General features: G+C 38.1%; 1 protein-coding gene across 10 annotated transcripts in view; it reads right to left on the bottom strand.

Annotated features, from left to right (window-relative positions):
• UTRN (utrophin) overlaps positions 1-27,061 on the bottom strand; it is a 565,993-nt gene that overhangs the window by 99,108 nt on the left and 439,824 nt on the right. For all 10 annotated transcript variants that reach the window (XM_055535865.1, XM_055535867.1, XM_055535866.1 and 7 more), the window contains 4 exons: positions 14,895-15,163; positions 6,171-6,317; positions 3,352-3,430; positions 183-243 (listed from right to left, as the gene is read on the bottom strand). In XM_055535865.1, coding sequence (XP_055391840.1) covers positions 183-243; positions 3,352-3,430; positions 6,171-6,317; positions 14,895-15,163 — 556 coding nt within the window. The remainder of the gene's footprint in view (positions 1-182; positions 244-3,351; positions 3,431-6,170; positions 6,318-14,894; positions 15,164-27,061) is intronic.

Genomic DNA, 27,061 nt, shown 5'->3' with positions numbered 1-27,061 from the left:
GATTTTTAAACTAATTTTTTTCAAATATTAAATATATATTCTTTATATCCATATAAACATATAAATTCTTTCTTATAATAGGTTTGAAATCCAGTTTTTAAAGTTACATGGGAAAAGCCTCTTAAGTTATTAACACAATTTTATTGTCTTGGTATCATAAAAGAGACTTAAAATCAACTTACTTGATGTAATAGGGCACTTTATTATGTGAAATGGATCTTTGCCACGGCAGCTGGACTGAAGCTGAAGAAACAAACGGAGGTTATTGGAAACACTTCTAACTCTTATGTCTTACGCCTTAATGCAAAACAACTGAACATGTTTTATAGCAAATTCAATGAGAACTGCTGGATTCCTATAATTATGAAATATGCTAGGCCAAACAAAGAGTGGCTTTAACGATTCATTTAAAGCATGGAAAGAAACAGTGCAGTCTCAATTTCTAATGCCAACTCTAATTGAACCTGTTGATATAAATATTTTTAAAAATCACATTTTATTGTTTCTAACAATCAACATTTAAAACTTACTTGAAAATACATATGCTGTATAAATTTTGATTAAGCTAAAACCAAAGTTAATTTTACCTAGGCAAAATCTAGGTATAATCTACAATCTACGTATACCAAGATTGTAAACTAGATTTCTTAAGATTGAATTTTCCAGGTCACTAATAATACTCTTTACTTTGCTTCATAGGCACAGAATAACTAGTACAGATGTCATTTAAACAAACTCAATTATATGGATTTTAAAAGGAGAAAATTAAACATAGCCTAAAGGTTTTAATGAACTAAGGCAATTATCTAGATAGAAGAATTCCAAATACTTATTTTCATCTGAAATGCACAGGATATACAGTTCCCTACTTTTATACACTAGACAGCCCTATGATTGAGATTTTATGTTTTGTTTTACCGAGGTATAAATTTTTTACAATTCCATTTACTATTTATAAAATTTTTTTTCTACATTAATTATTTTAAGACTTATTCAAGTAGAGTTGGACCTATGCATCTAGAACCTTTAAGGAATTTTGGTAAATAAACTAAAAAAAACAAGCAAATCCATCTAAAGTGTTGCAAATATCACTAGATTCTCATATAACCAGTTGTCGCTAATGGTTTTTTTTTTTTCTCCTGAATAGGGTGTCATAATCCTACTTACTAATACTTAGCATTTTAAACTTTACAGAGCATTTTCAATATGTCTGTTAATACAGAAGCCAACAATGAGGAACTAAATATTAGACATGAAATAACTTGCTCAAAAATAAATGGCTGAGCCCAAACATGATTTCAGGATTTCGGACCACCAGTCAGCAATATTTCTGTTCGACAACCCTTCCTCTCTTTCTAAAGTGTGAGCATTTCCTTCTTGAACTATGTCCATGAAAGAATAAAAAGAGGATGACAATGTGGAACTAGGTATACTAAATTTCTCATTAGAGCCAACCTCTTTTCAGCACTGGCACCAAGCTAATAGGTCAGTCTTTATTTTGTGCCTAACTAAACAGGCTCCTTTCATAACCATGGCTAAAGTTCAAGAAATTTAATAAAGCCAAAGATTTCAAGCAGCAGTGGATAACAATTACTAAATTTATTAATTGGGATTTTTTTTGTACAATTCTCCATTCATTTTAATGACTGTTTTGAGCTGAATAACTTTGACTTCCTAGACTGTTCATGCCAGGCCATGAAGGGCAATGTGCTGGAGTTTCACAATTTTTACAATGTTTCACTTGCTAAAGAGCAAGAGTTTAATTTTTATTATGAAAGAATGGTTACTAGGTGAAAGTGTTCAGTTTCATCAATACTAATAAATACATACACTGTAGAACTATAGAGTCTCAATGATTTGTTCAATTTCTCTTTACTTTGGTCTCAGCTTATAGCTTTATGTTCCATAAAATAAAGTGTAAGCAATCTGGGGTAATTCATAGCTAATGAATAATGAAGCAAACCTATTTACTTCATGAACATGGATAGTATCCAAACTTTGGACATGCACTATTGCATCCAGGTAGACAGCATATTCCAGGAAGGACTCAACATTTCAAAGACAGGCTACCTAAGAGCTCAGGTGTGTGAAACAGGTGTGGGAGTGATGGGGTGAGAGAGGACCGGGGAGAGACAGGGAGAGATGAAACAGAGACAGAAACACACTAGAGAGAGCTGGCTTAGGCACTAGAGAGGCGTAGGAGAGGATAATCAGGAACGACTGATTAGGATTCTTGAAATTGTGAGAGTAAGAAAAGCCTGACCTTGAATTGAGGTGAAGCAAATTATCAAGCATGACGAATATTAAGAGAAAATATAAATGTAATAAATTTAGTTGGAAGACACAATATTATTATTTGTTTTTTCTATGGCTGTAGATACAAAGGTACCATAATTGGAAAAATAAGCTTTGCATTAAGTTTCAACCCTCACTTAAATTAAATTAAACTAAGTGCTTGCTTACATATGTTTTCCAGAGAAAAGGAAAGGAATACCATTTAGAGAAAGCACTGGTGCCAAGAACTGTGCTAGTGTTTTGTGTAACTTGGTATGTTTTCTTATTTAAATCTCAAGGCAATCAGAGGAAATAAGTATTATTTTAGTAATTTTAAGATTAAAAAAATGAACTTTCAGGACTTCACAGTCCTGGTAAAAGGGAAAATTAATATTTTAATTTCAATCTGGGTGACTCTGAATCTGATATTCTTTAATTTCCTTAGCAGTGAGTGATAAAGAGCTCAAATTACTTATTAAAGATCTCATGAACAGTCAGCTCACAAAATGAAAAACTTCAGTTGAAGACTATTGCGTAAAACTCTACATATGTGCTTTGGCTAAATCTGCAATATTTAATTAGAAGAGAAGCTAAGTATGATTGCAATGAGCCTAATAAACCAGAATCTTCTCAAAGATTTATGGGCAATTTTTTTTTTCTTTTTATGTTTCCAGGTGCATTGAAAATAAACATGCATTTTTTAGTAGGAAAATTAATTTAAAAATTTTAAATATAAAAATGATTTCTTTGCTGTGAAGAAGTTCAAAATCTTTGCATATGGCATAGCAATAGGATACTATATTAGTTATTACAACAGATGGTTCAGTGAAAAACCCTAGCTAAAGATGAATTAATTTTTGCTTCACTTCAAAGACTTACCATGACCAGATGATAGACCAGTAACCAATAAGCACTGGGTATTGATTGGTCACTGATGTTGAGATCTTCTTTTTTTATATTCATCTAATAAAGTCCATATATTTATAGCAAAGGATATAGTTTCACTCAAGAAAGCGAAATAATATGCTGATTCATTCAATTAATGAATTAACTAGAAGTCAGCTTATTGGTACTTACTAGAGAGAAAATGCTGAGAGGATGGTCCAAAATCCCTATGGGCTTCCTGAAGCTGTTTAAGGCGATCATCTACGGAAACCTGCACATATACATACAAGAAATAATTTGATTTTAAAACAATGACCTTAATAATAACCTTGATTTAAGTACTATAATAAATGGTACTATAGCCCAAGATATGATTGCTGGTACAGACTCTTCTAAATTTGGAATCAAAGTATGGGTATGAAAATAGACTCGACATCAAGTAACAATAAATAGCGCCAGGTACTCTTCTAAATATTTTATGTGAATTCTTTTAACTCTCACAAAACTCGCATTGAATAATTATTACTCATTATAATCATTGTTTTACAGATAAAGATGTGGCGACCTAAAGAGGTGTTCAAGGAAATAAAGTTATTATTATGTGGCAATGTTAGTATTCACACCCAATCCATCTGATGTCAGAAGCTATGTCTTGACATTATTCAACACTTTAGTCAAAAGCAGTAACACTCTAAACCATCTAAAGTAAAGATGTGGCCATGGGGTCAGTGGCGACTCATCTCTCTTTTGTAAGGAAGGTGGTACAAAGGGCTGTAAAAAGAAGTCTAAAATTTTCCAAGGGAAAAAAATAGATGATAATGATGATGAGACAGATGACAGATATAGATGGAGAGTGAAAGGACATATAAATATGGATGACTTATATTCCTCCAAGTTCATGTCTATCATCTTGACTTGGAAGTATTCAAGTAGATACCAGGTGAATAATACACTCTATATATCTGTTTACACACAGTCTTAGCTCTCTACATTTTGAAAATGCAGATTTGGTACCCTGAGAAATTAACTGCAAATCAATAACAATTGCACACAGCCTACTGACATTTCCATTTCCTCTTCCTGATCTTTGTATAGTAGTGCTAGTGAGGTGTTCCACTTAGATTGCCAATCTTATTTTCAGCTGCCTTTAAATGGAACGCGTGTCTCTGGCTCACTGGGTACCTCCTTTTCTTCCTGGTTAGCTATCAAAATTACATTAGCAGATACTTGGTTTGTTGTGACCAAAAGCATTCAAATGCCACACTTTTACATTCCAGAGAACACAAGATGCTACTCTTGAAATTTAACACCACTGTCAGCCAGCATAAATTGAGCTCCTCATATTTAATCAGCAACTACCATCTGAGCAACCCACTCCAGTATTCTTGCCTAGAGAATCCTGTGGTCAGAGAAGCCTGGTGGGCTACTGTCCATGGGGTCGCACAGAGTTGGACACGACTGAAGCGACTTAGCGTGCATGCATGCATTGGAGAAGGAAATGGCAACCCACTCCAGTATTCTTGCCTGGAGAATCCCAGGGATGGAGGAGCCTGGTGGGCTGCTGTCTACGGGGTCGCACAGAGTAGGACATGACTGAAGTGACTTAGCAGAAGCAGCAGCAGCAACATCTGAGCTCTACTGGTTACCAAGTTCAGAGATCAGGATGAAAGAATAACTTTTTCATGCATAATGTATTCCTTGACTTCTAATCTTTGCAGATGGCAACAATAGAAGCAGAGTGGCAAGGGAATCAAGATGGACCACAGCAAAACCAGTATGAAGATAATGAATTAGAGAAATGGAGGAGAGTCAATTGAAATAGAATAAAAGTCAAATGCTTCTCTGTTCTACTCAGTAGAAAAGCATGTATGAGTTTAACAGATTCTGCTTTACTAATCCCAGATTAATATTCTTTTCAAAGAAAAGAATATTCTTCAAATATTCAAATAGCCTTCAAATAAAAGAATATTCTTTCAAAGACAGAAAAGACTGTTTAATACTTTTTACTCATTTATAACCTCTTCAATTTCATGAAGAAAATATAAACCACTAGGTGTTTCAACAGTAAAATTAATTCAGGACCTATCATGGGGCTTTCCTGGTGGCTCAGACGATAAAGAATCTGCCTACAATGCAGAGGACCTGAGTTCAATCCCTGGGTCGGGAAGATTCCCTGGAGAAGGGAATGGCTACCTACTCCAGTACTCTTGCCTGGAAAATCCAATGGACAGAGAAGCCTGGTAGGCTATAGTCCATGAGGTTGCAAAGAGTTGGACATGACTGAGTGACTTCACTTTCACTTTTCACTTAAACTATCCCACTACTTTTCAGGGGAAAAAATTATTATTATGACTCGTAGAAACTGGACACTCAATGTGACAAAGCTCTACAAAGACTGAGCCAAAAATTACTGACTGGAACATGTGGTAACTTGCAGATAAATAGTAACACTCAACAAGATTCTTCCTGGTTTGATTCTTTACAACTGAAATGCTCAGCTATATTAATACAACTATGTTAGAGCAGCTAAGATCTAAGAGCTAAAGGTAAAATACCATTATACTAAAGTGTGCTAGCTGGAAAAAATGAGCAAGATACATAAAAAGCAAGCAATGGAAGAAGGATGGAGACTTTCTTAACTTTTCAAAAAAAAAAACCAAAAACACGATTCAAGTAAGAAAAATGACTCCTTTATGAGCCATTATGGAAAGAATGTTTCTGTGACCTACCATAGGTTTCAATTACTGTGATTTATTTGACCTTTTGCAATTTTCTACGAAAATCCTATGAAGAGAATGCTATAAAATTACATTAAAATCTATATTCAAAAGTAAATGAGGCCTTTGGGTTCAAGATACAGAAAGACAAATAACTAATGTCATCATATGCTAGAAATCCATTATTAAATACAACTCATAAAGACCGAGGAAAGGATGCAAGTGGTAGAACAGTGGGGTAGGGCTTAAAGACCAAAGTGTGAGCCTGCATTATGAAGAGCAATCAGCTGACACCTGCAAAAGTTTCCATCGCATATTAAGGTCATCGAGCTGGCGAGACATCTTTAGAGACGGGTGCAAGTCAAGAGGAGACAGTTGACTGGATAAATCATTCATTGTTTTAACTTTTAAGTTGATTGGTGCAATTTCTTCTCTAAATGCCTAGGAGAAAAACATAAGAAAAATGTCATCAGAAAAGAATAAAACAAAAGCTAGTATTCCATATTTCCTAAAATAAATAAATAAAAAGCAAAACACCAAGATCAGCTGAAAAGTCATCTATGATACCTGCTCACTCAACAACTGACTTGACTGAGGTCTTGAACCAGGACCTCCAGCCAGAGTTCCCCTTTATAAACCAGAGAATCTAAATAGATGCCTGAAGAGAAAAATTATAGCACAAACATATTTAAATGATTTATGTATTTAATGATTATGTATTTTCCTTCAAATTTTCCATTTATACTGTTTATTCTGGAAAACATTATTATCCATTTTACTAATTTCCAGACTGGATTTTATCTTTCATTTTCTTTCATATTTTCCAGTTTTTCATATGGATACTTTAATATTTTTTCACTTGATGCAAAAACTCAATTTGAAATGTCTCTATTTAAAATTAAGTTAGAAAGTGGCCAGTACAAAAAGCTTTCCTAACCATAAAATCGGGAGAACGCAATGGCAGCCCACTCCAGTACTCTTGCCTGGAAAATCCCATGGACGGAGGAGCCTGGTAGGCTGCAGTCCATGGGGTCACTAAGAGTCGGACACGACTGAAACGACTTAGCGCAGCAGCAGCAGCAGCAACCATAAAATCCATGCCTATTATATACTTAAGATGTAAGTTTTCTCTCTTTCAAAGTCATTTTACATCTTTCTTTGTGGTTAGAGGTAGGGAAGGAAGAGCAGGGTCTATCAGAAAAGAGGTAAACTAAGCTTAGACCTGACAAATGACAGTTTTGGGCAGAGTAAGAGACCTGGAACAGGTGGAAGTTGATGGGATGCATGTCAAGAGGGAGAAATAAAACTAACAAACAAAATTTGGGTTCAGTGACAGTGATACGTCCTGTGAGAACGAACAATAATGAAAACACCAAGTTTTTCTCCTTTCTCCACATAATTTCAACCCCCTCTATATTCATGTATCTTTTTTCCCATAAAGTTTTGCTTAGATTCCATCCATCCCTTGAAAGACTCACTGGTATGTCCCACCTATTGGGAAAATTTCCCAGAGGCCTTTCCTATTCCAGTCCTGGTTGAAGGCCCTGCCCACGTGTTCACCAGCTTTCTATCCCTCATCTTCAAGCCAGCCAGGATTTCCAAGCTGCACATCTCTGGACACACAAATCAGCTTTTACAGTGAGGGCATTTTTTATTGTATTGTGCCATATGAACCACTCATTATAGATTTTATATACTATTTCTTATTAGAGCTTTTAGTTCCTGGTAATGTAAGCATTGATATTTTAATATCTCCCTCCATATAATGGAAGCTTCCTGAGAACAGACACTCTCCAGTACTTAGTACGAAGTTAGTAATAAAAGAGGGGCAGAGTTCATTTCTAATGATGAAGGTTCAAAAATGGTATTTGAGGCAAGATTAAGTCAGTAGAGAATCTGCCTGAAATGCTGAAGACTGGGGTACGATCCCTGCATTAGGAAGATCCCCTGGAGAAAGGAACGGCTACCCACTCCAGTATTCTTGCCTGGAGAATCCCATGGACAGAGGAGTCTAGTGGGCTACACTCCATGGGGTCACAAAGAGTCAGACACAACTGAGCAACTAATACTAACACATGAGCCAGCATAGCACCAGGAACAGAAGTGGGATATTAAAAGACACTTGAATATTTTTAATTCTTTGTTATGCTAAATATTAACTGTGTACCAAACATACAGGCGTTAAGTGTTGTGAACATACTATTAGACTAAGCTCTCAAGTGTCATCCTTTCTGCAGTCTTCACCCCTTAAGAGAGCAGGCATATGCGTCTCAGTCCCATTTCTTCTTCTCTTTCATCACTCCAAGTTTAGCTAATGAATAATAGATATCAAAGTGCTTTTGAATGCTATAAAGTTTTATTAAAACACTACAATATGAATTTTACTTCCTCCTCATACTTATAAAAAGGAAACCTTTAGCCACTTCCCAAATCCTCTTTTTATAACATGAAAAGGCTAAAAAATAATCATTATGGTTGGTAAACATCAAAATAACATTACCAGTATAATTTTGTTTTTAAAAAGAAAATTAATTTTGAACAAATCAGATAAAACGTTTATTTCAAAATTCTTGAGCATGTCCAAAAACCACAAGAAGATGCTCAAGTTGGAGAGTCAGAAGAACAGATCTGGAGCCCAGAGACAAAATGAAAGATATAGACCATGGAGGTAACTGTGTAAGTGACACCTGAACCAGTGTGCATAGAAGTCAACATAGAAGGAAATGTCACCAGAACCTTGAAGACACTAGCATTTCAAATTTAGGCCTCAGATGAACATTTGATTTCAGCTGTAAATAAATGACTGAAGTGGTGGAGTTAAATAAATTACCCTGTAATCGAGCATAAAGTAAAAAAAAAAAAAAATTCAAAATCAGATAGAACGGAAGCCCATGAAGATGTGAAAATTGTTGCTGCACAGAAGGAATTCACTTTGTGATAGTTTTTCTCCATGATTGCAGATGTTGATCATTCATGGGTGACAGAATGTATACAAATAAATTCACAAACACAGGTCAATGACAAAGGATGTAAGATAACAGAGACATTAGAGGTTTAAAGAATTCATATTTAATAAAAAAGCATGGGACATAGAGAGGGGTGGGAAAAGAGAATTTTTCAGTCTGGACTTTGAAAAGGCCCGAGTTTCCTCAGATTCAGTTTGAGAATAATTACAGAACTCATATCTTTCAAGCTTTCTTCAGTGGTGATCTTATATCATACTATAAGAATCAGCTTTTAAAATCAGTATCTTTGTATTTAGAAGGCCTTAAAGATGAAAAATAAAATGCTAGAAAATATTCTCAGGTTTATATAATTTTAAATAAAAACCAGTTTTATTTCAAATGATGGTGAAAGTTCTTTAAAAATTATAACTTCAAGACAGATTTTAGAGATGACAGAGCTTTTTCCTTGGAATCAAGACCATCCCCAAGAAAAAGACATGCAAAAAAGCATAATGGCTGTCTGAGGAGGCCTTACATATAGCTATGAAAGAGGGGAAGTGAAAAGCAAAGGAGAAAAGGAAAGATATACCCATTTGAATGCAGAGTTCCAAAGAACAGCAAGGAAAGATAAGAAAGCCTCCCTCAGTGATCAATGCAAAGAAATAGAGGAAAACAATAGAATGGGGAAGACTAGAGATCTCTTCAAGAAAATTAGAGATACCAAAGGAACATTTCATGCAAAGATGGGTTCAATAAAGGACAGAAATGGTAGGGACCTAACAGAAGCAGAAGATATTAAGAAGAGGTGGCGAGAATATACAGAAGAACTGTACAAAAAAGATCTTCATGACCAAAATAATCACAATGGTGTGATCACCCACCTAGGGCTAGACATCCTGGAATGTGAAGTCAAGTGGGCCTTAGAAAGCATCACTACGAACAAAGCTAGTGGAGGTAATGGAATTCCAGTTGAGCTATTTCAAATTCTGAAGGATGATGCCGTGAAAGTGCTGCACTCAATATGCCAGCAAATTTGGAAAACTCAGCAGTGGCCACAGGACTGGAAAAGGTCAGTTTTCATTTCATTCCCAAAGAAAGGCAATGCCAAAGAATGCTCAAACTACCGCACAATTTTACTCATCTCACATGCTAGTAAAGTGATGCTTAAAATTCTGCAAGCCAGGCTTCAGCAGTATGTGAACCATGAATTTCCCGATGTTCCAGCTGGTTTTAGAAAAGGCAGAGGAACCAGAGATCAAATTGCCAACATCTGCTGGATCATGGAAAAAGCAAGAGAGTTCCAGAAAAACATCTATTTCTGCTTTATTGACTATGTCAAAGCCTTTGACTGTGTGGATCACAATAAACTGTGGAAAATTCTGAAAGAGATGGGAATACCAGACCACCTGACCTGCCTCTTGAGAAACCTATATGCAGGTCAGGAAGCAACAGTTAGAACTGGATATGGAACAACAGACTGGTTCCAAATAGGAAAAGGAGTATGTCAACGCTGTATATTGTCACCCTGTTTATTTAACTTATATGCAGAGTACATCATGAGAAACGCTGGGCTGGAGGAAGCACAGGCGGGAATCATGATTGCCAGGAGAAATATGAATAACCTCAGATATGCAGATGACACCACCCTTATGGCAGAAAGTGCAGAAGAACTAAAGAGCCTCTTGATGAAAGTGAAAGAGGAGAGTGAAAAAGTTGGCTTAAAGCTCAACATTCAGAAAACTAAGATGATAGCATCCAGTCCCATCACTGCATGGCAAATAGATGGGGAAACAGTGGAAACAGTGGCTGACTTTAAATTTCTGGGCTCCAAAATCACTGTAGATGGTTACTGTAGCCATGAAATTAAAAGACGCTTACTCCTTGGAAGGAAAGTTATGACCAACCCAGACAACATATTAAAAAGCAGACATTACTTTGCCAACAAAGGTCCATCTAGTCAAGGCTATGGTTTTTCCAGTGGTCGTGTATGGATGTGAGTTGGACTATAAAGAAAGCTGAGCGCTGAAGAATTGATGCTTTTGAACTGTGGTGTTGGAAAAGACTCTTGCGAGTCCCTTGGACTGCAAGGAGATCCAACCAGTCCATCCTCTAGGAGATCAGTCCTGGCTGTTCATTGGAAGGACTGATGTTGAAGCTGAAACTCCAATACTTTGGCCACATGATGTGAAGAGCTGACTCATTGGAAAAGACCCTGATGCTGGGAAAGATTGAGGGCAGGAGGAGAAGGGGACGACAGTGGATGAGGTGGTTGGATGGCATCACCGACACAGTGGACATGGGTTTGGGTGGACTCTGGTGTTGGTGATGGACAGGGAGGCCTGGCGTGCTGCAGTTCATGGGGTCGCCAAGAGTTGGACACAACTGAGCAACTGAACTGAACATAAAAATAATGCTTTTTTCTTACAAGCCACAAGTAAAAACATTAAAAGCCCTTAGAAAAATAATGCATTTTAGGCTTAATTTTGTTTTTGTGGTCCAGTATTTTATGGTAATAAGGATCTTTCCATTAAGAAAGTTTATCTTTTGGGTTTTAAGAGCTCCAAACTAAGGCGCTTTCTGAAATAAAGCAAATTGTAAAATGGTTTCAGATCTGCTATGTGTTCTGATGTAAAGAACAAATTCATCATGATTTGGCTGCATTTTCCCATGCGAGAATAAAATCTATGAGGTTTTCTTTGCTATAAAAACAGAAACATCTGCATGTGTTAAGGTGCTGACCAGCAGCCTGTTGGCAGATGAGTATCTCAGCTCTTCTCCTGTCAGAGGTGTGTACTCCACAGATAAGAGTGATTAAGTATAATTCAGGAACTTGAAATTATTCAATCACCCTAAAATATTTTGTTTTCCAGTTGCTTTGGTATATTTAATAATATTTAACAATAATCAGAACTTATTTTCACCTGCCTATAACTTCAGGAGTTATTCTTTAAGCACATATGAAACCTGCCGAAGTTAGAATATATTTATTTGGCTTAAAGAGATGTAGGTTTTATTTTCTTTTTTTCCTAATAATATGTTAAAATATTTTAATCCTTGGTCTTAAATATTAACTGTATTTTTCCTAGCTTTCCCACATAAGCAGAAATGTAAACAGAAGGATTTGGATGCAGAGGTGGGTAATTTCTTCAGTCAAATGGGATTAACAAGTCCCAAAATTTTAGGCCAGATATAACTTCATTTTTCTCTCAAAACTAATCATCCCATATTAAAAACTGATGCTTTCAAATTCACAAAGGTAAATTCTTACTCAAGAGTCAGTTTTGCAAACCAACAGAACATAGTTTCTGTAATCTGTTGGCTTAACGATTTTTCAGTGTTTGAAAATTATCTTTCAAAACACAAGAAGTGTGCAACTTCCAAAGAACTTATCCTGTCCTAAAAAGTTGTATTTTCAGTTTGCTATCTTAACTCAGATTTGTGGATACTATGGCTGACTTTATTCTTCTGAGCTCCAAAATCACTGCAGATGGTGACTGCAGCCATGAAATTAAAAGACGCTTACTCCTTGGGAGGAAAATTATGACCAACCTAGACAGCATATTCAAAAGCAGAGACATTACTTTGCCAACAAAGGTCCATCTAGTCAAGGCTATGGTTTTTCCATTGGTCATGTATGGATGTGAGAGTTGGACTGTGAAGAAAGCTAAGCGCCGAAGAATTGATGCTTTTGAACTGTGGTGTTGGAGAAGATTTGTGAGAGTCCCTTGGACTGCAAGGAGATCCAACCAGTCCATCCTAAAGGAGATCAGTCCTGGGTGTTCGTTGGAGGGACTAATGTTGAAGCTGAAACTCCAATACTTTGGCCACCTGATGTGAAGAGCTGACTCATTGGAAAAGACCTTGATGCTGGGAAAGATTGAGGGCAGGTGGAGAGGATGAGATGGTTGGATGGTATCACCAACACAATGGACATGGGTTTGGGTGGACTCCGGGAGTTGGTGATGGACAGGGAGGCCTGGCGTGCTGCAGTTCATGGGGTCACAAAGAGTCGGCCACGACTGAGCGACTGAACTGAACAGTTACATGAAGAAGCCTACTTAATTCATGGTCCCTGGAAACATGTATATTTACCATGAAAGATGGCAAGATGGCAGACCCCAATACTTTTTAATAATAAATATTTTGTTTAAAATATAATATGTAACCTTTAAAGATTCAAATTCAAATAGTCAATCAAAATTGAGCTTAAAGACAATATTATCAATGAGGTCTCTACAATGAAAGAGAAGAGCAAGAAAGTAATCATGAAACCCCACCATTTTCTAGCTGTGTGGGCATGAAGCAATATCTATAGTTTTATCATTTGTAAAATAATAATATTTAGCTTGCTGGGTTGGTGTGGGAGTTAAAAGGATACCAACGCAAACTGGCTAAAGAACAGTTGTTGGCATGTACTAAGCATCAATAAATGCTATTATTATTCCTATGTCTATACACAAATATATATCTACTTATGCAATTTGCCTGAGTAGGATTCAGTTAATTTCCTAGACCTTTATTCTATTTCCTATTCAGCCACACGCAAAGCAAAAAGGAAACTATTATCTAATGTCTGTGCACAAAAGATGTATATCTTTTGCAATAAAAATCCCATTCACAATACTGATATTGTCAGTCTGATTTGTCATCCATTTATTCTTTGTTTCGTGACTACCTACTATATAGTTCACTGCATGCTAAGCTGCTTTTGCCATGTCTGACTCTTTGGGACCCTATGGACTGTAGCCCTCCAGGCTCCTCTGTCCATTGGATTTTCCAGGCAAGAATACTGGAGTGGGTTGCCATTTCCTCCTCCAGGGGATCTTCCTGACCCAGGGATCGGACCCCTGAGCCTCCTACATTGACAGGCAGGTTCTTTATCACTAGCTTCACCTAGGAAACCCATATAGTGTACTATGCTATTACAAACCTCAATGGCTTCCCTGGTGGCTCAAATGTTAAAGAATCTGCCTGCAATGCAGGAGACCTGGGTTCAATCCCTGGGTTGGGAAGACCCCCTGAAGACGAGAATAGCAGCTCACTTCAGTATTCTTTCCTGGAGAATTTCATGGACAGAAGAGCCTGGTAGGCTACAGTCCATGCGATCACAAAGAGTCAGACACGACTGAGAGACGAAGACTTTTACTTTTTCACAAATCCCAATACATTCTAAATCTGTTTATTTGTGTCTTTTACTGCCTAAATTCCACTAATCTCTTTTCTGGATATGTTCTAGAATATAAGAGCCAAAGGGAATCTAGACCAGAAGTCTAACATCCTTAACTCTGGGCAATTATATACTGAGACAATAAGATATAATTAGTAAAGAATGCCCAGTAAAACAGTACACTTTTGATTAAACCTCTAAATCCAACCACCCATTTAAAAAGCAACCTGCCAGACTACCTCATGCGGATGCCATTCTGTAAGAGCCAGGTTGTGAAAAACACTATAAAGGAAACAATTCAGTTTCTTCAACAAATACCTTGCAGAGAAAATAAAAGATAGAGGGGACATCTGGAGATTAAAAGGGCTTTAAAGTATTCTTACAAAAACAGATAAAACTAAATCTATACTGATTAGGGATTCACAGCTGGGTGAAAATGTATAACACAAAATAAAAGTAAAGTATTGTAAAAGTCACCTTTGTTGCTGTTTTGGTGGGGAGGGGAGTTCTGATGGTGAGGGGCATATGGAAAACATCTGTTGTATCTAGAAAAGTTCTATATCCTGATTTTGGTGGATGTTGTCACAGTGTTGGCCTTATAACAATCCTTTGTAACAATTTATATAATGTATGTGGCTCTCCTTATTTGTGTTATATTTAACAATAAAGTGAAGTCGCTCAGTCCTGTCTGACTCTTCCTGACCTCATGGACTGTAGCCTGCCAGGCTCCTCTGTCCACAGGGATTCTCCAAGCAAGAATACTGGAGTGGGTTGCCATTTCCTTCTCTAGGGGATCTTCCTGACCCAGAGATCAAACCTGAGTCTCCTGTATTGCAGACTCTTTACCCTCTGAGCCACCAGGGAAAGGATTTCTTAAAACCCTTTATCTGAGGCAGGGATGCTGACCATGGTTTTCTCAATGTGGTCCTGAAGTGAGTCAATGAGCAAGTCTCCCACGGGCTTCCAGCCATTCCGCACAGCCTCTGCCTCCTTCAGGTCAGCATCCAAGTCATCCATCGCTCCCTGCAGGTCTCTGAGCTTTTCCAACGCCTTGTCCACTTGCTTTTGCCAACTGCTAGTAACAGCATTTAGAGTTTCCCACTTCTCTTTGACTTCAGAAGACTGCTTTCGCATGGCTTTGGCAATCTTTTGGGCTTTCTCCTCAGGAGTCAATTCTGTAATTTAGAAAAAAAAAAAAAAGAATATTTGGATGACTGGTCAACTCTACTTTCTTATAGTCAAGTGTAAATACCACCTTTCAAAGGATAGCACCTAAGCTACATTAGCCAGAGTAAGAAAAACTGTCTCCATACGGCTTCTACTTATCCCTGCTCTTCTTCAAAATAGACAAGAGCCACTCAGGGTAATAAGCAGCCCAATGGTTTTGGTGACTTTTGAATTTTAATATATTTGCAAACCTTGAAATGTAGCAACTCAAGAAATAAAGCAATTTTTCTTTAATACAAATTTAGTGAAGTAAAATCCAAAGACAGCTTTTTGTTAGTTTTTCATTGTTCTCTAGAGAAATGGGAAAGATAATTGGGAGAGAAACAGCTTTAAGTCATGAGGGAAACTTTGAGAAAATAAGATTAATTTATCATGTTATCAAAAAAAAAATGCAACTGACATATCAAATAACATATAACAAATATAAACAACATATCATAGATACTTCATCATCACTGAATCTGTTTGGCAGTTAGTTCATCTTTAATACAGGTCATTCTCTGTAGCCTAGAAGTATAACACATCCACACATACTTCAACAAAAAAAACAGCAAGACTTCAAGGACCACCCTAAATATTTAATAGACCAACAGATCTCGGGCTTCCTCAAGTGGTAAAGAACCCACCTGCCAATGCAGGAGACAAAAGAGAAGCAGATTTGATCCCTGGGTTGGGAATATCCCCTAGAGGCGGACACATCAACCCACTCCAGTATTCTTGCCTGGAGAATCCCTCGGACAGAGGAGCCTGGTGGGCTACAGTCCCTGGAGTTGCAAAGAGTCAGACTAAAGCGACTTAGCATTATCATCAACGGGACTTGCAGAATTTCTGAAATAAAGTAGACTTTTCAGACAGGAAAGGGCAGACATAATGCAAGATGCTGCCACAGGACAGGGGTGGTAAGAGAGGGTAAGAGTCCAGAAGACAAGCAAAGGAAATAGAAATCAAAGTCAGGTTGAAAGCCAAGAGTCAGAAACAGCGATGAGAAGCTTGGCAAGACAAGGACAGGGGAACTTGATGGTCGTAGAACAGACACTCTTGAAGCAGGTAGAGATCTCCATCTAAACACTCCTGAGCCTCACTACCCTTAACTCCCCAGGATGCCTCCTTTCCCTTCTAGCAGCTGGTTTGATGGTTCTCATGCCTGTCCCCTGGAAACAGAGAGGCCAGTCAGAATCAAGGTAAATAAACTGTATATTACTTTAGGATAGAAGTGCATATTCTTCTTTGTGATAACATCCCATCTTTTAGTATCAATCACATTAGCGACATCCACTTCACCTCTAAACATGCCACACCACTCATAAAATGCACTGAAGTTCATCAAAACTTCTGATAAGATGCACCGAAGCAAGCCCTTCTAAACTGTAACTTTTCTATGCAACACACATCTGTCTGACTGTCTTTATTTAAATATTATTTAAAAGTTGAGACAAAACAGACAGAACATTTAATTTTATCTAAGTTTCCAGAACAGCCAGTTCACTGGGAAAGACCCTGATGCTGGCAAAGACTGAGGGCAAGAGGAGAAGGCAGTGACAGAGGATAAGATGGTTGGATGGCATCACTGACTCAATGGACATGAGTTTGAGCAAACTCAGGGAGATCGTGAAAGAGGGGGAACCCCGGTGTGCTGCAGATCATGGGGTCGCAGAGAGTCAGACACAACTTGTGTTGTGAACAACCACCACAACCAGCTTCCAGAAATTTCTAGACCTCAGTGTTTAAATGCAAACAGCTATAATAAATCTCCAGGAATGACACAGATAATGAAGAGCTTAGAAACCCAAGAACTTCGAGTGTGCTGCTGAAGGATATGAGGCTACACAGAAACATGACCAATCCCTTGGCAGATGAATTGATTATAAGAAGAGACAATGTTATGATAGACAAATTGAGTATACTAGTAAAAAATAAATAAGGAAAATAAGTGAATTAGAGCCCAGCTTTAAGGACTGCTTAGAATTAGATACACAATCCAGTACAATGGTGAGGGGAGGGAGTTAAGAGTCCTGGAGAAAAAAATGTTCAATCTTGTTACAGGTCAGGGTTTCAAGAATCTTGATTAAAAAAAAAAACAAAAAAAACTTGGTGAGGATAGGTACATCATTAAAAAGGCAACTTTATTTAAATCCTTAAACCTTCAAGATTTTTTACAAATCAAAAAATGTTATATCAATGCTATTCGTATTTTATATAAATATAACATGCTATGTGTAAGAGAAAAAAAATCATTCTTAGCCTGGTAAGAAAGGGAGTCAATAATTTTTATGATGGCAACAGCTGTACTTGTTAATAAATCACTTGAATTTTTTGAAAGATATATTTTAAACACTCTTGCTTTATTGACTTTTGTAAAAAACATAATACAGTGCCAATTTCAGAAGAGACAACTTAATTATGATTATTTTCTCTAGATAAAGTAAAAACTGTTTCTAAGTCAGTCACTGAATAACCTGGTAGGGAGGCACATAGCTTCTTCGTCCTGTGACAAAACAACCAACTCTGGCTGTGACTTTTTGTCTTCATTTAACGTAAAGTCTTTTTATTGAGCAGTCCTTCTGTGGTATTTATAATAAAATCCCCACTCAAGCAGCTACTCAAAAGAAAAGTTCTACGTTCAATTCACCATCTGTTTGCCAGAAAGAAAGCATATTAACTAATCACAGAATCAGAATAAAAGTGCCTCCTGTTGCAGCAACAATCTCAGTTTAATATATACTTTAAACCAAGAACAGAGCAAAGTACAAAGCCAAACAAAAACCTTCCAGAACTTTTGTAAAATGGGTAATAAGAAGCAACATGTGAAATCCCAATTTATGACAATTTGGGCTAAGAAAATAGAATAAATCAAATCAAAACAGAAAGAAAGCATAAAAGATGAAAATAATAAAGGGATATCCAGACTTAAAAAAAAAAAAAAAAACACACACCTCCTGTTACTTGAAAATCAAAGGACAAAGTTCGCTTCAAATTTTCCAAATAGATATTCTGCAGTAAATTTCAAGACCCTCATGCAAGAGTGGAGAATCTCTTCGACCAGTGGTTTGGAATTCTGGTAACATACTAGAAACCTCCAGGAAAGAGTCTGTCTGTTTACTTGTTTGCTTTTAAATGCTGATCCCCAAGGACCAAGTATTAAAAGATTCTGGCTTAGTTGGTCAAGGGTGAAGGGAGGCATGGATATATTTTAAAAAGCTCCCCAAGTAACAGTAATTGTTGCCAGGATGGAGCAGCATCAGTGTATTGGATTATAAATTGATTTCTCTGGTCACTGCTGCTGGACAGAGTGTTTCCACCCCATTGAGCTGTTGTGTCATTCCCATGCAGAGCAAGGCATTAACTATTGAAGGTGGGAAAGCAAATGAAGGCTGTTGATAAGAGGGGAATCTAATTTGCATTTGAAAAGGCAGTAATAGAGGCTAATAGACAGAGGAAACAGTACGATAAAACCAAGTAAATTTAGCGACAATCCACAGACCAGAAGCACTTTTCCTAGGTCACTTTCCTACTCCCTGGTGTGTGTATGTGTATGTTTTTGAGAGGGAATACTTTGCTTCACTCTCCATTCTCCCATTCTTCCCCCTTTAAGCCTTCCTATTTATCTCTGAGGATGGGACTGTATTTAATTTTATATTTATAATTGTATTATAGGCTCAAAAGGAAAGAAACTGCCTACAATGCAGGAGACCCGCGTTTCATCCCTGGGTTGGGAAGATTCCCTGAAGAAGGGAATGGCATCCCACTCCAGCGTTCTTGCCTGGAGAATTCCATGGACAGGGGAGCCTGGCGGGCTACAGTCCAAAGAGTCAGACTCAATTGAGCAACCAACACTTTTACTTTATCATTATATATAGTATAATGTGTTATACAGTATTATAAATATTAACGTATTTACTTTATATTTATATAATTAAAATAGAAATTAATTTATCATGTTACAAAACATTTAATAAAGAGTAGATAACTATTTTTTAGGAAGGAGAAACAAGAGAAAGAGCAGAGAAAGGAATGACCAACCCTGAAGCTTTCTGTCAGGTCCAGTGACCTTTATTCTTCAAATATGCAAATTAATTGGATGGCACTTATACCACTCTCTTTCTACCCTGTATTCTAGCTTCACTGGATACAGATGGAAAACAAACCTGGACCGGAAGCAGGGACTTAGACTTGCAATCAGCACTGCTCCCATCCTGCCCTTGGCTCCCAGGTGAGCTAGATGACCTGCTTTATCAGTGGGAGCTCTATGTTCTCATGCTGGGAAAAGATTTTACACAGGGCCCCTTTTACCTCTAAAATTCAATTATATGAGAAAAACAAAGCCACTGTGTGTCTCAAAGAAGTCTCACATTAGAGGTAAAAATATTTTTTTCCCCTCTTTTGTGTACTTATAAATTTTTTTTACATTTAAAAACATTGAAATATATGTTCCCCCTATGAGATACCATAGAAACCTGTAGAAAATAGAGTCAGTTCAGTTATTTTAAATAAAGATTTCCCACATTTGTCATATTTTCTTTCTCAATTTTGGAATTAACACATAATCTCCATAGTGACTTTTTATTCTTAGATTCTAAAGCTTTATGTCATGCATGTTTGTTTCTGCTCATCTTGGTTTCACAGCATTTGGTCTAGAGACTAGTATGTCTTCAATATATATATATTTACTGAATTGAAATTTTCAATTTTCTGAATGGAACTTTCAAGTTTACTCTTTATTGAGAATATTCAACTTCATAATTTTAAATGGAAATCTTTCCACTTATTTTTTTCTTCCTTCACCCTAAACCCATTAAAGCACTTCCATTAATTGTTATCATTTTTTTACTGTGAAAGAGAAGGATAAAGCTTATGTAGTCATTTAAAGTATGGTAATTTCATCTCATTTGTACTGTTTGCTGATTTTTTGCATGTATCTATAATCTTCTTATATTTCATCAAGAGATAAAGAGGACATGTTAAGACAAACAAGCAGAGGACAAAAATTCTCCAGAGTAGCCTTTTCACCCCGTGGACAATTTGGTGCAAGGAAGGATTAGTTTGTATGCCAATCCAATGCTAACTAGTTATATGTTCATAGCATAGATATAGTCCTTACCTCTTTGAACTTCAGTTAATATCTATAAGGCTACTGACACATGCCTGACAGAAAAGCTTCAGGAAGGTTAATTTCTTTCTTTTTTAAAATGATTTTGTTACTACGTCTGGGAGGTTTAGCTATCTCTAGAGATTTTTCACATAAGCAAACTAAGCTGATTAGCCAACAAGAATTCACAGGAAAAAAAAACAAAGCTTCCTCATATATCTAGAGACTAGACTTCACTCTGTCTCCCTCTTTAGCCCCATTCTGTTTCTCTGTCTCCTTCATAACCAGAAGATGTTTCTGATTAAGATAATGGAAAATACGTTCTTCTCAAAGTTTCTGATTACATGATTAAGATCAATTTAATCTCTCTGAAATGATCAGTGTTGAAGATGACCCTGCCCGTTTCCTTTTCTGCATGAAGCTTGGTGACAACAGTTCATTAGGAACCAGATTACAAGTGCATCAAGTGCCAGCATCTGATTACTGTCATATTTCTCATTATATTCATCTAATGCATTATAAGGATGACAATAGTAAGATGATACCCAGAGCAGATTAACCTGATAATGTATAGCCTAAGTCTTTCAGTAGGTTTATGATAAACATGATAAGGATCCATCATGCTGCCAAGGAATTTGTCAAATCCTTAAGAGAAAGAAGACAGTGAACAGAAACATTTAGGTCAAGAACTCTACAGTAAAGAGATTTAGGGAAAATCTTTCACAAATACCAAAATACAAGGTATGAATGAGAGTCAGGGGTGGAGGTGGGGTGGATGGAGAGAATAGGAACAGAGACCACAGGGTGGAGAGGGATAAACAGCACTTCAGAGCAGAAATCAATGAAGGTAGAGCTAGAGTCTGAATACTTTAATGTGCCACCCTTCTCTCAAAGTGGGCCAAAGCAAATAAACCTAGCATAGGGCTAAGGACGAAAAATGAAGAGACCATTAAGAAGGTTAACCGCCAAGGAAAAAGGTAGAAATAGCAGAATGGCCCTGGAACAGATCTAGCTAAGACATTTGAGACCCAGCTTTCAATGTTCTGTAATGGAATATTCCCTGAATTTCCTCATACCAATGGCAATTTTATAATTTATTCAAGTCAGTTTTGAGTGCTAGACAGCTATAAACAGGTCACTGGAAACAGGGGAGTGGTCCTGAGAGGTGGAGAAGAGAAGCTGGGACTGTAAGTTCCAGGAAGGCAAAGATGTGTTTTGTTCTCTCTGCTATCTCCCCAGCATCTAGAACATGACCTGGCACAAGGTGGGCTTTCAATAAGTACTGGTCAAGGAAATAAAAAGATGTATGTACGATATTTCTTTGTTTTGGAAAAAATCCACTTTTAAGATCAGAGGACAGGAATCTTCCATTAGAAGTCTTTCATTTGTTGCCACACTGCTTCCCATCTCTCCCCAGGCTGCTTCCCTGAGGAACATAGCAGCTAATGACCCATCAACTTACAAAGAAGTCCCAGGCTTTCTATTCAAGCTTAGCGCTTCTCACTAAAGAAGTTAAGCATGTCCTAAGTTTACGTACTGTCAAAATGAGAAGTTTAAAGTGGAGAATTTACTCCTTGGCTAGGATTACATTTTTTAAAAGATAGTAAAGCCTCCAATTCACTCTTGAGGACACCAGCTTTCAAGATGAGCAGCAACAACATCAGGAAGAAAAAAACACACCGCACTGAAAGCATTGTCTCCTCCTAGTCTTTATGTTTAAATCAGAGGGTGACACCCCAGATGTTAATTTCAATAAAATACATACACGTAAATTATTGCCATCTTTTTTTATGAGGCACATGTGATTTATGTATAGCCATAATGGTGATGAAAGACCATAACAGATGGTAAACAATTAATTTAAAATGCTATGTCCATCAAACTAACCTTTGTTCTCATATAAATCTTCATCAAGAATTTGATAGATTTAAATTGAATTTCAACAAAGGTTCATCTAGTCAAGGCTATGGTTTTTCCTGTGGTCATGTATGGATGTGAGAGTTGGACTGTGAAGAAGGCAGAGTGCCAAAGAATTGATGCTTTTGAACTGTGGTGTTGGAGAAGACTCTTGAGAGTCCCTTGGACTGCAAGGAGATCCAACCAGTCCATTCTGAAGGAGATCAGCCCTGGGATTTCTTTGGAAGGAATGATGCTGAAGCTGAAATTCCAGTACTTTGGCCACCTCATGCGAAGAGTTGACTCATTGGAAAAGACTCTGATGCTGGGAGGGATTGGGGGCAGGAGGAGAAGGGGACGACAGAGGATGAGATGGTTGGATGGCATCACTGACTCGATGGACGTGAGTCTCAGTGAACTCCGGGAGTTGGTGATGGACAGGGAGGCCTGGCGTGCTGCAATTCATGGGGTCACAAAGAGTCGGACACGACTGAGCGACTGATCTGATCTGATCTGATGATGGTATTCATTAGCATGCAAAAAAGTTTTTGAAATTTTTATCCAGTCAATAGGGCTACTCAACTAGTTTGTTATACTTTAGGCAAGTTGAAGAGTGGATTCGGTACAACCATCCATACATTATGGAACCTTAAAATGGGAAGGATCACGTTGCTGCTCTGTAGTTAACACTGAAAATGGAAGTAACATTATATGTTTCTGTGCTTTTTCATGCATGACAACTTTAATAATCTAATTTGGACTTAAGAAGCTTATTAAATTATTGCCTTGGTCTATAGACCTGAAAGCAATTATTTATCCTTCAAGTTTTTATATGAAAATTAAAAAGACAAAGTTTAATATTGCCTAAACACCCTCTCCCTTGGTGCTAGGAAATCAGTGAACTGGTACATCATTTTAATAAGCAGCCTAATAGTTCAGTAAAGGAAAAGTAAGAATGAAGGTAAAAGCATATTTGCCGGGAGCCGGCATATTGCATATTGAGTGCATATTGCATATTGAGTGAGGATCTGTAATAGCTCAACTGGAATTCTATCACTGCCTGGAGCCAGCGCGAGGAACTCCGCCCATGACAAAGGTCATGAGGAAGGAGGCTCGGCATACGCAAAGGCGGGATCGAGCCTCAGGAGTCCCCCTGGAAATTCTCGAGCATCTACCCCCAAAACCAGAGTCTGCCTACTTTCTGCTTTGTGCTTTCACCTACACCTCTGACTTTACGGGGGGCTGTCCCCCACTACCTCTCTCTGAAAAAAGAGTTAGCTCACAGCTCCAGTTAATAATTCTTGGATGTGACAGTGTTTCAACCTACAAACTCCTTTGGAAATCCTCTAGCCTGCCTGAATGGGTTTTTCCGGCCACATGTGATTGTTCAGAGCCTCCCAACTGTGAGAGGCAGGAGATGTTCTAAACTGCCTAAACACAGATTCCTTTGAGTAGTTAAAAGATTGATTAGAAATTGTTTTGGTGAAGGGTTTTTCACTTGTTGGGCCAATGTTTGCTGCTAAGTCTCCATACTCCTTACCTACTGTGTCCTTGGCAGTGTATTGATTGATATAATGGGTGTATAGAAATGTAAAATGCCGCTTTGTCCAATGCTTTTTGGAAGGCTGGCGCCTGACTTTGGAATAATCACCTTTAGAGAAAGATAAGTTTCTTAAAATGTTAACAGGCCTCCGGGCCAGAAGATGATGTCAATCACCTGAACTTTTGCATATGATAAGTTTGCAGGAAGAAAGCCTGGCTTGCTGCATGACTCTACCCCTTCCCCCATTATCCTCTATGCATACCTTAAGGTATAAAAACTACTTTGGAAAATAAAGTGTGGGCCTTGTTCACTGAAACTTGGTCTCCCCATGTCACTATCTCTCCCAAATTCCAGCTGAGCGTCCATCTGGAGCGCGGATGTCCTCTGCGACCATTTATTTGCCTGGGCTTCTAAGACCCACTCGAGAAGGTGTCTAAGGCGGGGCACCTTCCGCTATTCGAGAGGGCGCCTGCGGCCTCCGTGGTCAGAGCTAACCTGGTGTCACGGGTTATATTGATTTTCCGCGTAAACCAAGCCACTCAGCTTCTTTTCTCCACTGAATTTTCCTACTGAGCTATCCTTATTTCAGCCGCTTTTCTCCACTGAATTTCCTCACTGAGCTATCCTTATTCTATTACTCTTTGTATCCTTAATTAAAGTGTAATTAAGCAGTTATTCCCTGACCCTCGCCTAGCCGTCTCTCCTTCGAATACCCTGGATCAGCCGGGGCTGGTCCCCGGCAGGTGGCGCCCGAGACAGGGACTTCGAAGGTAAGCTCCCTGCAATTAGGGTCATCAGCCCTTTTTGCTCCCCCGTTCTCGGAACAACTGGGTCATCAACTCTCTTGTTCCCCCACGGAGCAGTTTGGGTCATCAGCTCTACTGCTCCCCCCTCGAAACAGTTTGGGTCATCAGCCTTCTGTTTCCCCCCCGGGACAATCTGGGTCATCAGCCCCTATTGTCCTTCCAATGTTCGGGACGGCTAGGACCCCACTCAAGGGTGCCGCGGACCCCCCTGTAGGATAGACAGGGCTGAGGAGTGGGAAGTGTTGAAAGTGTTGAAGACTTAGAGAAAACGGTTTCTGAAGTTAAAAGGCCAAAGAAAAGCCTGATCTTTTAAAAGCTAAAAGCTTTATCTTCTATTATACTTAATTTTCTGACATGGGTAACACTGAAACTAAGAATGGCAACTCTTTATACAAATAATCTTCAAACTGATAAAGAGGCTACTGTTAATTTAGATACTTGGGTGAAGGTAAAAAACAACTAAAAACTTATCCTATAAATATGATTAAAAATGTTCTGGACCCTCCTCATGAGGCTGTGGGATAGCCTATGGGAGAAGCTATAGCGGTGGATGGTAGTGGGTCTCCACCTTCTGCGCAGATCATATTTTCTGCCATTGACAAAAAAAAAAAAGGAGGGAGACTGTGCTCTACCTCCCGACAAAGGAGAGGGCTTACAGGACGCTGCGGCCGGGCGCCCTGGCGAGCCCCCTCCCCCTCTACACAAACCTTTAAAAATTTATCCAACAATTTCTGATTTAAGGCAGCTACCCCACCTCCGCTTGCACCTCCCAGGGCCTAGGAATTCCCCAGTTTACATCCAAGCCTCCCAGAGCATTGCCTAAGGCTAAAAAAGATTTAAAAAAAAAAAAAAAATTCTTTTAAACAAAGGAACTTTTAAAGAATACACAATATACAGAGCCTGCTCATTGCAGAAAAACCCCTGGGGGGGGGGGCCTCACCCAAGCAAAAATAAAAACAAAACAAAACAAAAAAGTAAAAAAGGAAAAAAAGTAGAGAAAGATGTAAAGATAGAGAAAGAGCTAAAGACTGAAAAAGAGAGGAACGGAGAAGGAAGGAATCAGGGAACGCATCAAGATAGAGAAAAGAAGTTAAAAAAAAAGAGATAACAGAAAAAGATAAAAAGAAAAAAAAAATTAAGGAAGAGAAGAGGATAAAGAGAAAGAAACGAAGGAAAGAAGGGTAGCGAAAAAAGAAGGGTGAAAAAAAAGTGAGAAAGGCAGGAAGAGAGAGAGAAAGACAGTAAGAGACGCTGTGACCAGGTGCCCTGGCGAGCTCCCTCCCGCTCTGCGCAAACCTTTAAAAAACAAAAAACTTATCCACCACTTTCTGATTTAAGGCCATCGCCGCCGCCTCCGTTTGCGCCTTTCAGGGCTCAAGAGTTCCCCACTTTGCCCCCAAAGCCTCTCAAAGTGTTACCTAAGCCTGAGAAAAAAAAAAAAAAAAAGTTTTTTAAACAGTGGAGCTTTTAAAACAGACTGCCTGCACAATATGCAGAGCGTGCTCCTTGGAGAAAACCCCCTCAGGGGGGGTCTCACCCAGGCTAAGAGAAAAACGGTAAGGGGATTTAGCAACAATATTAACCCCTGACATGCTCCGATTCCAATGGGAGTGGCTGGCCCCTGCCTGAGGGCATTGTAGGACTTGTGCTAGGGTGTAGCTCGCTTTCTTTTCAAGAAATTTTGGTGGTGTATGGTGTGGTAGATTCTGATTATATTGGAGAAATTAAAGTTTTGATCTCGCAGCCTACTAAAACTGCAAATTAATAAAGGTCAAAGAATAACACAGTTTTTGCTTTTACCTTATCAGACAGAAAAAAACTTGACTTCTCAAGCTAAGAGCCACAGAGCATTTAGATCTAGTGATCTAGCCTTTTGGGTGCAAGAAGTTACAGCTCCAAGGCCTTTAAAAGATCTTTTAATTCAAGAAAATAAAATGTCAGGGCTATTAGACACAAGAACACACGTCTCTTAACATTGCTGGGAAAGACTGGCCCAGCTCCTGGCCAACATATACTACTGAAAATGAGTTGGTGAGATTAGAAAGAGTGGTATACAGGGTGGGAATGCTGTAGAAAAAAAGGTGAGGGAGCGTTTAAAACCTTGAAGAGTAGTGAGTTCCCTGTTTCTGAAAGTATTCAAACAAAGATTAGATGGTTGCTTGTCATCTAAAAAGCTATACACCAGATTTAAGTTACAAAACAATAACTGGAAAAGCTTATAAAGATGTTGTGCAACACCTCTTTACTTGCTTCTCATATTTAGGTCTGCCAAAAGTTTTAAAAACTGCCCCTTTGAAGCGGAGAGATTGTTTACTAACTTTAAATGATTTCCAAAAATTATTAAGAGACAGTAATTAGATACGCCCACATTTAAAACTGACTACTGCAGATTTAAAGCCTTTGATTACTTAAAAAGCAATCCTAATTCCAGTTCTAAGAGAAAGTTGACTAAATGAGACAGTCAGCTCTTGTTAAAGTAGATGAGACTTTAAATGATCAGTTAATTAAGATTAAT

The sequence above is a fragment of the Bubalus kerabau genome, chromosome 9 (assembly GCF_029407905.1).
Source record: "Bubalus kerabau isolate K-KA32 ecotype Philippines breed swamp buffalo chromosome 9, PCC_UOA_SB_1v2, whole genome shotgun sequence".
Classification (NCBI taxonomy): domain Eukaryota; kingdom Metazoa; phylum Chordata; class Mammalia; order Artiodactyla; family Bovidae; genus Bubalus; species Bubalus kerabau.
This window is presented reverse-complemented; position numbering and strand designations above follow the sequence as displayed.